This window comes from Crocodylus siamensis, chromosome 4 (genome assembly GCF_052110815.1).
Source record: "Crocodylus siamensis isolate JL-2025a chromosome 4, ASM5211081v1, whole genome shotgun sequence".
Classification (NCBI taxonomy): Eukaryota; Metazoa; Chordata; order Crocodylia; family Crocodylidae; genus Crocodylus; species Crocodylus siamensis.
The window spans coordinates 22,876,984-22,889,965 of record NC_143398.1 but is presented as its reverse complement, the minus strand read 5'-3'; the positions used below and the strand labels follow the sequence as shown (position 1 = coordinate 22,889,965).

The window sequence follows — 12,982 nt, the reverse complement described above, 5'->3', positions numbered from 1 at the left end:
TGTTTACAAAGAATAAAAATAATTTAATAAGCATTATAATGTAACATTTATATAAAGAATTCCAAAAGAAAATAATTTTGGTCTATATTTTTACTTCCAACGCATTAAAAAAATTCTCTTTTTTTGCCAAGGGACTTGCACTGAAACACAAAATCTTCATTTAACATACTTGTTATTTTTTTTTTATTCAGGATGAATCAATGAGACTTATCTCAGAAGGGTGTTCAGCTCTCCTATATTTAAATTTGTCATACACTGATATTACGAACGGGACACTAAGAGTTTTGTCAAGGTAAAATGTTCTTTGCCAACATTTAGATCAGTTTATAGTCGCAGTCATTTATACTGTATGCAGGTGTGAATTTTAGCTTCCCTACTGCAACAAACTTTGCATAAGACATATATAAGATATGCTCTGTTATCCAGCATCCCCTGGGAATGGGGGATGCTGGTTAATCAAATATTCTGGTTAATCAAATGTGCACCGTCTGGTACACTTCCTGGCATCAGTGTGCCAGGGGGACAGGGAGGGGGACCCCATGTAGGCTGCTTTTTCCCATGCAGGCTGCTTTGCCCTGGGCCATGGGCCATGGGCCGAAAAAGTGGCGAAGAAAAACTCAGTTCGCAGCGGCGAAATGGGAAGTCCCCCAGAATTGTATTTCCAGTTTTGCTTTTGCTGCATCGCTTGGATGGCGGTTAGCAGAGTTTTCTGACTAATAAAGTGCCGGTTAACACAGCTTTTACTGTATGTAGAAGTAGCTTGGAAGATTTTACAGGATTTCATTTGTTTTGTAAAAAATGAAAATATGCCTTGTATATTTTGCTTACCATTTTTTTGCTCTGATTCTCTTTCTAGTAAAATAAAATATTTAGACTTCATAGATCTTGTTATATTTACAGAAACTTTTGAAGGAGTTTGCTAGTCAGACAAAATTCCTTTGGCCATCCAAGTTGCTTATCATGGAACAACTGCAGATTGTCTTGCAAATTAGATATGTTTATGAAAATCACTTTTTGTAATACATTATTAGTTAAAAAGTAACAACTTCCTGGGATCTTAATCACAATAAGCATTATGTTTCTTCTGAAGGACAAAGGAAAAGAGCATACAGTGAATCTGCAACATTGATCTAAAACATTGACACCCCACCTTCTAGCCCCAAAGGCTAGATGAATGGCTCAGGGTCAGTCCAAAAGATGGATCCCACATGGGGTCAGTCCATGGATGTGACCTCACATGTTGGACCTAGCCACATGTTAGCTAAACTCCATGTGTATTGGGCTGAGTGTTGGCCTAACCCCACATGCCCACATCCAGCTGCACACTGGACCGATCCTGTGTGCCTTGATCTAGCATGCAGGGCTGTCTTCGGGCTCATCAGTTTCTCTACAGGTCTGGAAAATTGGCAACAGGGGAGTGGCAATTAATGCTGCTACCACTCCTGTGCTGCCAAATTCTAGACTCTTGTGGATTCCTGTAGGTCAGATATGGCTTGTGGGCCAGCAGGTGAGCATCTTGGTCTAAAATATGAAACTAGGCTGTGTATTTTAGGAACTGATAATATTGCAAATAGTGTATCGAAAAATAAATTGTCAGTACACATCCTAAGCCAAATATGAATGTATTAGAAGCATTCAGCTCCTGAAACCCCCCCCCACTCATATCCCTCACATATCACATCAGCAGGGATCCTGTTTTTTGTTTAAAAATTCAAAATTCTCTAATTAAACCCCCCAAAATCCATGTTTTTCCCCCAATTAAAATGAAACACCATTATATACATAGGTATCAGTTGAACACAATGTTTTATTGCTATATTTACAATTTTAAAGCAGTTTGGAAGTCTACCAGTGCCTCAGTCATTATAATAAAAATAAATTCTAAATACCTATATATTTTGGCATTTGATTTTAGTTTTTTAGCATAGAAAATCAGAGCTTTCCCTGCCTTCACTCACCAGGAAGAGGGTCCCATGCATCTGATCAGCCTCCTCCAGCTCTTCCAGCTATCCCCAGATCCAAATAGCCCCTTGCAGGCTGGATGCTGTGTTAAAGTGGGGCTCCCTGCCTAGCCATAGTGCTAGGTTCCCCACTTTCCTTTGGGCATGCCACCCACCTGACTCGCCTGCCACACCTTTTTCTTAATTAATTAATTACTTATCTTAATTAAGGTGGGAGGCTGCTCATTTTATGCCCCGAGTCCAGGGGCCACTATCTGTGGCTCCAGACCTCACCTACACTGCAAACCATGCCTCGCAGATGGCATGCAGATGTTTACAGTGCTCCCAGCCTGCAGCTGGAGCAAGCTTAGGCCACGCTGTCAGGCCTCAGTCACATGCACATTCATACCACCCACCTCTCACTCAGGTCTCTTACACTTTTTCATAGGGTTTCTTTCATCCATCACCAACTTATGCTGCCTTGCTCCCTCTTGAAGCAGGCACCTTAGGCCATAGGCTTAGCTAGTCCATCCCTTGGGTGGAAGATGTACCGTCTTTTGGGCCTCTCCCCCAAACCTCACCGGGGTAGTGGCCAGCCAATTACCTGACTGGATCTAAGCATACTCCAGCCCCTTCCAGGGTAGCACTATGCATACACACACACACACACACACAGAGCCCTCAGGCCTCTGGTTCTTCTCCTCCTTTACTGGGGCTCCCCATCTCCACCCCTCTCTGGGGTTCCACACCGCCCCATTCACTCAGGGCTACTCATCCCTACCCCCCTCACTCAGGGCCACGGGGCTTCTCTCCCTGGTGGGCTGAGGTGGGCGCAGCCATGCCTTGCCCGCATTCCCTCCTCAGCATCTTCCTTGGGGTCTTGTACCCCACAGGGCTTAGGTGGCCACAGCCATGCCTGGCTCCAGCTTTCCCTCTTGGGGCTTGCACCCTAACAGGGCTCAGGTGGCCGCAGCTGTGCCTGGCACCACACTCCCTTCTCGGGATCTTGCATCTCACAGGGCTCAGGTGGCTGTAGCCATGCCTGGCCCCAACTGCTTCCAGTGTTACCTAAACCCACCCAAGGGTGAGGGCTAGGGTTAAGGCACCCCTACCTGTCTTTCACTGGAGTGGTAACTGGCCTGGGGGTTCTTGCACCACCGAGAGCCCCACCAGCCCACCCATTCCCAGCAGGGTGAAGTTTTAGGTCATGCCCAGGACCAGGAGCCTCCAATCTATCCCCTACAGTTCCTGGCTTTACCTCCAGGATGCTATGGATCCTCACAGCCATGCAATGTTGCTATCTGCCAGCCAACAGGGAACTGAGGTGTTTATATAGGCAGCCAGGGATCTAAAATGGCTGCCTGAATCAAGCACCTGCTGGCTGCTTGGCTCTGGTCTTAAAGTGGCAGTCACCCACAGTGACCTGCCACCCATCTTCCCCCTTTAAGTGGTACCAGGGGAAGGTTTCCCCTGCTGCTTCTCCAAAACAGGCTCCCCTTTTAGCCTGTGAGAGCCCTCAAGTGGCGAGTACCTGCAAAGGTGCTCCGTCACGATACTCCCACATTTTTCTCCTTTAAAGGAGAAAAGCCATAATTTAAGTCTATATTGTGTCAGGAGCAAAGCCATGATTTTCTACTTTAGGTTAGGAACAGAAATTACACATAGACTGGTATAAGTGATCGGAAAGCAGTTCAAGTCTATAACATAACAGAAGTTCAGTCCACGTAAACTGCTTTCAAAGTGGCTGAAACTGATTTAAGATAAACTGGATATAGAATCAGATATAGTATTAGACTTAACTGATTTAAATTAAACCAGTTTATTGAACTTCTGTCCTAGATCCCTCAAGGAGAAAATCCACATTTTTCCATGGCAAATGGAAAACCCGGATCCCTGCACATTAGCGATACATTTGAATGACTTAATTGTTTTGAATGTTCTGGAGGCAGTCATGTCCACTCAGCAGTGATATAGAAACTTGACATAGTAGTTTTAGAATGGAATGATGACCTATTCTTAAAAAATGTGGCCCTTATTTCCTCAACACAGTCAATAAGGAAGGACTTCCCTTGTAGCTGTCCACTTTAAAGTTGTTAATAACATCCTTTAAAAAGTGTATTAGGAGGGGTTTTTTGACTTGTGACTTGAATCTAGCAAAAAGCTACTTAAAAAGCATGCAAAATTCCACTGATCTCTTCAACCAGTTCTGGGTCTAGTTTTTCTACAACAGTCATCTTGAGACATATGGAAATGATACTTTGAGGTGTGGCAAAATAAGAAATATGCAAATAGAAGAGTAGTGGGTAGACCTATCAACTAAGTCAAGTACTACTTGGAGGACTGCAAAAGAATGTGGCTGCCAAAGGGTTTCTTGAAAGATTAAATCACTAGAGGCAATAACTACACACTAACCAGTTAAAAAATATATTAAGGTTATAGGTAAATGGTCTTTCCTGTTGTGAATGATATGTATTCATCCACCAGGCTGGAGTTCACTTATAAAAAGAAGAAAAGAAACCAGAGATATTCTTGGAATAGGCCATCAGACATCACAGTTAACCTGTTTCTTTCCTCGGAGGCAGTTACATTCTATCTCTTTCTGGGCACTGACAGATATGCAGATTTACTGGTGTAAATCATGGCACTTTGCAGGAAGCACCATGAGTTTCAGCTGCCCCTGGGACCCAACAGACATTTGCCGTTGGGTCCCAGGGATTGGGAGTTGAGCTGGGCAGCCCCCAGAATGAGCTTGTTCCATTCCCTTCCCCACCTCTCATTCCAAAGACAGCGCAGGGAACAGCACTTGGCTGCATCAGCTGAGCCCTGCTCCCAGCCACACTGATAGACTGCCACCTGTTCAAGCATTTTTTAAGTGCCCTGCAGTTGTGCACTTCTGTCAGTGCGTAGCTGTAGAGTGCTTTCAGTGGCTGATCATGCGACAAACTGTCACGTCTGTCAACACTCTGTGCTTCTCTCTCTGCTTTGCAGTTGCTCCACAGATTCTTGGAGCCTGTTTTCCTTCATAGAATCATAGAATAGTAGGGCTAGAAATGACCTCCAGAAGCCGCCTAGCTCAACACCCTGCCTGACACAGGATCATCCCTATCCTATCCCATACAAACCATAATCTAAACTCTGTATAAGACTATTGTGAACCCTGAAACACCATGGACCTAATATCCTAACCTGCCACAGATAAAGCAGGGGAACGATGGCAGCCAATATCCTGCTTCTATGAAATGATGTCAATATATACTGAAATGATCCTGGGTAGGACCATGTCCCCCACTACAGAGGAAGGTAAAAACCCTCACAGTCCATACCAATCCAACTATGGTGTAAAATTATTTCCTGGCTCCAAATAAAGTGATCAGTCTGACTGTGAGTGGAGGGACAAGACCCTTTAACCAGAAACCTCCAGCTTTGGTTCCAGCAGGAACATTGGCACACTCCAGTCAAAGTCCCCCAGCTTTGGCTGTAGCCAACATCCAGTGCCTCTTAGGAAGGTTTTAACACCCCCTCTATCCCCCACCCCGACACACCCTTGGTGGTTTGTATCTTACCTTTTGGGCTTGTGGATTTGCTCTGCACCAGAATGATGCCCTAGTTGTACCAGTCCAGTGTCAGCTTCTCTTTTGCCAATAGAAGCTTTCCATCTGCAGATTCCCACCTTGACCTACTGCATCAGTATTCTTTCTGTGAGAGAATTCTGTGGTTTCTGCAAGTTGGCACATGTGTAGCCTTTTTTTGAGTTTTAGTTTCTTTGTGTTTAACTTTGGAATAGCTCTTTTAGAGTATCTGCCAGCCTTTATTAGTATGATTATTTTAGTTTCCTGTTGCCACTAAAAAAAATCAGAGTCAGCTGCTTCTGTTGATTTGTGGGTAGGACCTACCCAGGAGTGAGTACTCCAGTTTGGTAGATTACTCAAAGTTAAAATACCAGAGTTTCAATAATAGTTTACTCCCTATTTGCTTACAAGATTTTTTTTCATAAATGCTACCTGAATGAAACATGGCATCCAACAGTCTTTTTCCGATGATGTATGGGCACAAAAGTTACCATATTTTTTCCTGAGATTAGCAGGGAACTACCATATTGTGAGGCTTTTGATGATAAACCTAATTGGGAAGTATTTGTAGGCATATTAAAAAAGGCAGTTCACAACAGATACTATATTGTTCTCTGAGACAAAGTAATGAATACAAAAGCTGTGAGAGACAGCAGTATATGTACTTTGAAATGCTTTACATACATCTTGCTGCTCCTTATAAAGTTTCATTATTGGAATACCCATCCAAGGGAGCTGCAGTCTTGGTGAACTGAAAGCTGGTAGACCATTTCAGATGCTGGGTGGCAGGGCACTTGGGGTGCCTGCCACTTTAAGAGGTCAGGCAGCCTATGAAGCCACTGGCAGGTGGGGGCCAGGGCTAATTGGGAGTCATCTGACTCAGGAGGCAGGTTAGGCTTAACACAGGTATAAGCCCAGGCCCTGAGATAAGCCAGCAGTAACATGTTGGAGCCTGCTGCAAGAACACCACCTCAGCAGGATAGGTGCACCTCCAGAAGGTCAACATGGAGGGTTGGGAAGGAACATAAGGGGAGGAGGAGATTCCTATGGACCCAGAGAGAGGTCTGGAGCCCAGATTGAGGGGCTGAGAGTGTGGGACCAGTGAGGGTCCAGGAACCCCAGAAGAGGGACTAAGTGAAAGAGAACATCAAGGAGGATGCCATTTGTGAGGCATAGGGAATGGTGTAGGAAAAGAGTGGAGCCATGCAATAAGCCCATAAGGCAGGGACCACTGGCACCTGGTGGTCATTTGAGAGCAATTTGGGAAGCCCTGGGGTAGCCTGCCTCATATCAAAGTAAGACATCAAGGTGTAGTGAGTGGCTGAAGGGGTGATTGCTCTGAAAGAGAGGGCTGCAGGTGCCTTGCCACATGTTGTTCTTCCACTGCTTCATTACATAACAAAATTTCATTCTCTGTGGTATACAGTTAATATGAGTGAGTATGAATGAATATCCACTTGATAGTTTTTCTCCGATTAAGTTACAGTACCGTTTAGTAGCATACTTGAAGCCTGTCTATTAAGAATAACTATGAGAAGATAATTCTGTCATATTGCTTTAAAACATATATTCTTTAGGTTCTTGATGCCAAATAATGGAATATGAGTCACAAAAGCCAAGATTGTAGGATTTATGCCAGATTTAGCTATAAAAAAGAACAAGGATTTAAAGCTATCTGTCTGAAGCTTTAGATGTATGTGTGGTTTAATGTTTTCTTTTAAGAAAGCTGCTACTTTTAAAATAGCAAAAGACAATATATATAGAAACTCACAGATCATAAAAGTAGAGGTAGATGGAGAAAGTGCAGTAACTCAGGAAAGTTGGAGTACCTGCAAGAAGTGTTGATCTTGTAGTATAAGATATTGATTCACAGTCTGCATAAAAAATTGAAAAAGAAGCTTTCCCTTTGTTTTCAGAGAACTTTCAGTCCATTAAAACTGTAAGACTTCAAAAATTTCTCTTATTGCAATCTTATTTTTAGGAACTGTGCCCAGTGCATGCCCTATGAGAAATAGATAAATAGGGCTGAGCATATCTAGACTCTACTCATTATTGCAGACTACTCCAAAAAATGCAGAAAAACCTGGAACACCAAAAAGGGATTTGGCAATATCTACCTATTTCTATATTTAATATAGAAACACTTTCTTGTTTAAAAATCTCAGCATTTAATTTTCTTATATCTATTTTGGATTGCTTAATTTGCCTTCTTGTTTTAACCAAGAATTTAATTTTAGCATTAATTCAATATTTTTAAGCAATGATATTGCCCTTGTCTCTGCTACTCTTCAAACTTCCTATGTCTGTTCATTTGCTCAATTTGATTTAACACTGTGGGTCTCCAATGTAAGTTCAAATCATACAGACAATTCCCACAACATGTGCCAGTCCTTAAGTAGCCAGCTCCATAAGTGGGTGTTTCTGCCTCCCTTCAAAATGTCTAGTTTTTGCTGACTTGCAAAACTGGCCCCAAAATGTTCTTAGATCTAAATTTCTTACTGAGCAGTATGTTCTAATCCTAATTGCACGTTCTGATTTTCTGCAAGCTTTCATTTCTGGTAACTGTGGTATTGCAGTACTTTTATCTTAGTTGGAAATTTAGTTCAATAACATTAGTAGTCTTCAGTATTTCATATACCTAAATTTACATGCAAAAAAACTTAATATAAAATGTAGATTGTAACAATTTGGTTAAAATTTCCATTTAGCAGTTTGCCATTCTTCCTTTATCTAACATTGGGTGTAAATAATGAACTGTTTTCTAAATACAACTGATTTTAAACTTTATGCAAAAAAGGGTGAATGCTTTGATACATTTGCATCAATTTTGTATCTGTTTCCACTTTCAATTTGTCTAGCATGCTTTAAAACCTGTTAATGGAAACAATAACATGACCAGAGAAGGTTTAACAGTATGTTTTAATTCCTGTATGCTTCTAATAGAAGTCCTTTGATAGAAACCTGGTTTTCAGTTCCAACAGGCACAGTTTGTAAAATCAACAGCAGAGTAAGTTCAGCAAGTTTGCTTTTAAAAGTCTGTAGCTTCTAACACACACACACACATACAGTCTAAAAATGTATTCCTGTGTAATTAGGCTTCTGTAAACATATATTTATTTGCATATGATTAAAGATTATATACCTTAGTACCAGTCTCTCAATTTGCAGGGGGTTTTTTTCAGAGAAGTGCATCAGGAAACACTAGTCTCTTAAACTTCAAACAAGAAAAAAATGTCAGTTAAGACCCTGCAACACTTCTCTATGGTATTTTTATATAGATTTTAGCTATGGTATCTGCAATATAATATCTGATTGCAGTGATGTTTTATAACATGCTAATTAACAGTAGTTTTTTTCCTCCTTTTTTGTAAAGGAACTTCTCCAATTTACAGCATTTGAGTTTAGCTTACTGCAGAAAATTCACAGACAAAGGTTTACAGTACCTGGGCTCCGGGAAAGGATGTCACAAACTCATCTATTTGGACCTTTCAGGTTGCATTCAGGTTTGCATTTCATTTCTGTCTTTCATGCTGTGAGGAAGGGAATCCTTTAGATAACTGGCTGCACCCTGAAGTACTACAAGCGCTGCAGCAAACTTTCTAGAGGTTTTAAATTACATGACCACAGCTGCTTAGATTTTCCTGAGGAATAGCACTATATGCTGTTGGCTTGCTGCCAACAGCCTGTCAGATCTATAAACAACCAGTACTTATTGCATAAGGAGCCAGCATTACTTTTGTAGCCTTAAAATAGACTAATTTTTCTATTGTGTGTTTTTGTACGTAACTTCAAGTCCAGAGACTGGAAACTACGTTTTCTTCTAAGATATTAACAAATAAAAGCCTTTGTGGCAAAACTTGTATAGGATTTCCTGAAAAGGAAAACAACTCACCAGTGAACTTTCTAATACTACGTGAGAGTAGTTTCAAATGCAATCTAAAATATTGTGTAATACTACAATCTAAATTGGCCAATATTTGTATATTTTAGTTTTCCATTAAAATTCTTCTGAAAAATGAAATTTTAGCACCAAATATTGAGTATTTCAAAGACTTTCAACTATACGCTGAAGGATCTCTTTAAACGCCCCCCACCCAGCGTAAGTACTGGAATGTAGAGCATTCGTATGCTGCTAGTTGTTCGACAAAGAGCTTCCACATAAACTCCCACTTAAACTGTGATAAAAGTGCATGTGAAAAGACAAGGGGGTTGGGACTGGAGAAATCTACTGGAGTATTTTATCATGTAAACAAACCCTATCTCATGGTCAGGGATGAAGTCAACACAATTGGACAAAAGTATTAAGCTAGACTTTATTGTCAGTTTATACTTTGTCTTTGAGAATTATACTTAGTTATTGAAAGTGTACACGGACTTGATGTATAATTTGAAATTAGGGCTGCAAAGGAGGCAATGAAAACTTTACAAGAGTTGGAGAATATCCATCTCTGGACACTTATTGAAAATACCTTTCACCACGTCAGCGGTTCCCAGCCTCATTGGACTTGAAGCATCCCTCTATAACTTTTGTGAATTGAGTGGCACCTCATTTCAAAAACTAATTTATATATTACAGTGGTCAGCCCCTAGCAGAGGGGCCAGGCAATGAGGGTGGGGGATCAGGCAGGCATGGACAAGCCTGAGCCTGCACTTACCTGCTTACCTCCTCACAACTTGAGGCAACCTTCAAAATATCTGGAGGGACCTCAGGATGCTGTTTAAGAACCACTGCTAGGCATTGCAGAGTCAAGACGTTCTCATTCATTAGATGCATTGTTCCATCTCCAGAAGGCATGGTTTAATAGTATGGAGAGAAGGACAATTTCTATTCATAACAAGAAAATCACCCTATTCTTCCCTTCTAAGGTGAAAGAAGTGAGTAAATCAGAGATCTGAGATGCAGTGCTGCTCCCAGGGACACAACTTGGAACTTCATACTGACTCACCAATAGCTTGTACTTAGTTGGCATAAGTGAGCACTTAAGAAATGGTATAGAATATAAAGATGATCAAATATCAATGCTGATGTAATAAAAACCTCATTGGCCCCTCAGCTGACTCGGCAGGTGCTGCTGGCTGAGTCAAACTGCCTGACTCCTTTTCTTGAAATGGGTGGGTGCTCAGCTGACGTGGCAGGTGCTGCTGGCTGCCCACCTAGCTTAAGAAGAGGAGCTAGGCAGTTCAGCTCCCACAGTACTAATTCCTCTGATCCCCATGTTTCCTTCTTTAAAATGTGCACCCCAGTTTCCAGCAGCTGAATTTTGGGGGAAAGATGTATGTTGTATTTCTCTAAATATGGTACAGAAAAATGGTATTCAACCTTTTATTTCAGCAGGCCAAGTACTTGCAAATGAGCTGCACCTGGAGTCACCATGCCCCTCCAGTAGGGGAGGGGAGAAGGAAGAGGAGGAGGAGGGAAGTGGCTGCCAGTGATAGGTGGGAAGAAGACAGGCACTATTTACTGGAAATAAGCTGTCTAGTGTGGGGGGAAGGGGGGAAGAGAGGGAAAGAACAGAAAAGGCTGTGCAAAGGATCAGCCATATGGCACAGGACAGGAAAGGGGACACGCTAGGCTGAGCTGCTTGCTGCTGATCACTTATGTCAGGGGTTGGAGATCTGATCACTTCAGGGGCCAGATTTAGCCCATGGGACATAGGCTGAGCACCACTGATATAGAGTATTCTTTATTTCCTCTTTTTTTTCTCACTTGTCAGCATAAGGGACCTCCTGAGGGGATGTGGGCTTGCTACATGTGACATCAGCCCAAGTATTTTTTTGTTTGAGTTTGAGAAGAGAACTTTTTGAGTCAAGTTTTACATTGATACAAGTAGTATCACCTCGATAAGAACGCTTCGTATAATGGGATTTCAGAATTCTTTATGAACCCTGTTTTTGTTGAAAAAAATAAGTGTTGCAGCTGCAGAGCTCAGATATTTCAGGACTAGTGCTTCAGGAACCACCACAGATAATTTGCTGAATCTTTAGTTGCTGAATTTAGTTTGCTTGTCTGTAAGCAATATTCAAATTGTTTTATTTTATCATAAACTCATAGAATTATACAAGATTAAGGTTGGAAGGGACCTCAGGAGGTTATCTAGTCCAACCCCCTGCTTAAGGCAGGACAATCCCCAACCATATCATCCCAGCCAAGACTTGGTGTAAGTGGGTCTTAAAAACCTTCAAGGATGAAGATTTCACAACCTCTCTGGGTAACCTGTTCCAGTCATTTACTACCCTCCTACTGAGGGTTTTTCCTAATACCTAACCTAAACTTCCCTTGGTGCAACTTTGGACCACTGCTCCTTATTCTGTCATCTGTCACCACTGAGAACACTGAACCATCCTCTTTGTAATCATCTTTCAGGTAGTTGAAGGCTGTTATTAAATTCCCTCTCAGTCTTCTTCAGACTAAATAAGCCCAGTTTCTTCAGCCTCTCCTCATCAGTCATGTTCCCCATCCCCCTAACCATTTTTGTTGCCCTCTGCTGGCCTTTATTATTATTTTTCCACATACTTTCTGTAGTGAGGGGCCCAAAACTGGAGACAGTACTCCAGGTGTGGCCTCATTTGTGCCAAATAAAGGGGAATAATCACTTCCCTCAGTCATGGGAATTAACTAGTTAATTAACTAGTTAAAAAGTTAAAGAAATGGCTAACTTTTAACGTTATTTAGTTAAATTTTTCAGCTGTCAACTTTTAACTTTAGCTAGTTAAAGAAAAGGTTAACTTTAACTTTTTAAAGTATAAGTTAAAAGTTAAAAAAAATTGAAATCTGGCTTTCCTAGAGTTTTTCCTGACAGCCACTCTCTAGGACTTGCATGGAACGATATTTCTTTATTGAAACTCTAGGACTTCTTGTTTGAGAGACAGAGAGTAGTGTGCCTTCCTATGCGATATGGTCTCTTAAGAACTACAAGTCCCAGAGTTCCTTAGTTCATGCTAGCATTTTCTGTGCATTTCCAAAAGTCAACAGGGCAGCCAGTGGGCTGCGGGAGAGGGAACAAGGACAAGCAAGAGTAAGAGTGGGAGCAAGTAGTGAGAGTGAAGCAGATGATAACTTTTTAGATTTTAATGAAGATCCAAACCAGGGCCCAAGAAGTTGAGCCATGAATGGTGTGTGCTCACAGCACCTGGGGGGGGAGGAGCATGGCTGTGCCAGCATTGAGCGGGGACCTCCCAGCTGCAAGCACTGTTGGTGGTGGGGGAGGAGGGGGGGAAGGATGGCGAGCACTGACCAGGGGTCTGTGACCACCCACAAGCGCCGTTGGCAGTGCTGGCGATGGGGTGGTGATTGGTGACTGCCCACAGGTGCTGCCAGCAGTCTCAGCGGTGCCTTTTTGCAGGGGGTACACGTGCACCTGCGTGCACCCCCTACACATTGTCCCTGAGTTGAGCATTACTTCTCATCTGTGAGAAACTTATCTGAGATGTCACCTATTATGGAAAAACTATTAATCTGTTATAACACAAGCT

General features: G+C 42.1%; 2 protein-coding genes across 5 annotated transcripts in view; one reads left to right on the top strand and one right to left on the bottom strand.

Annotated features, from left to right (window-relative positions):
• LRRC17 (leucine rich repeat containing 17) overlaps positions 1-9,110 on the bottom strand; it is a 43,328-nt gene extending 34,218 nt beyond the window's left edge. The window contains exons 1-2 of one of the 2 annotated variants that reach the window (XM_090041957.1): positions 8,953-8,996; positions 8,652-8,723 (exon numbers count right to left, since the gene is read on the bottom strand). In XM_090041957.1, coding sequence (XP_089898083.1) covers positions 8,652-8,701 — 50 coding nt within the window. In that variant the 5' untranslated portion in view covers positions 8,702-8,723; positions 8,953-8,996. Of the gene's footprint in view, positions 1-8,651; positions 8,724-8,952 lie in introns of both variants that reach the window. The other variant, XM_090041958.1, reaches the window with a different exon arrangement.
• Positions 1-12,982, top strand: part of FBXL13 (F-box and leucine rich repeat protein 13) — a 195,991-nt gene that overhangs the window by 108,026 nt on the left and 74,983 nt on the right. The window contains exons 11-12 of one of the 3 annotated variants that reach the window (XM_090041956.1): positions 192-292; positions 8,883-9,012. The exons of the other annotated variants lie outside the window; for them this stretch is intronic. Coding sequence (XP_089898082.1) covers positions 192-292; positions 8,883-9,012 — 231 coding nt within the window. The remainder of the gene's footprint in view (positions 1-191; positions 293-8,882; positions 9,013-12,982) is intronic. 3 annotated transcript variants of the gene reach the window in all.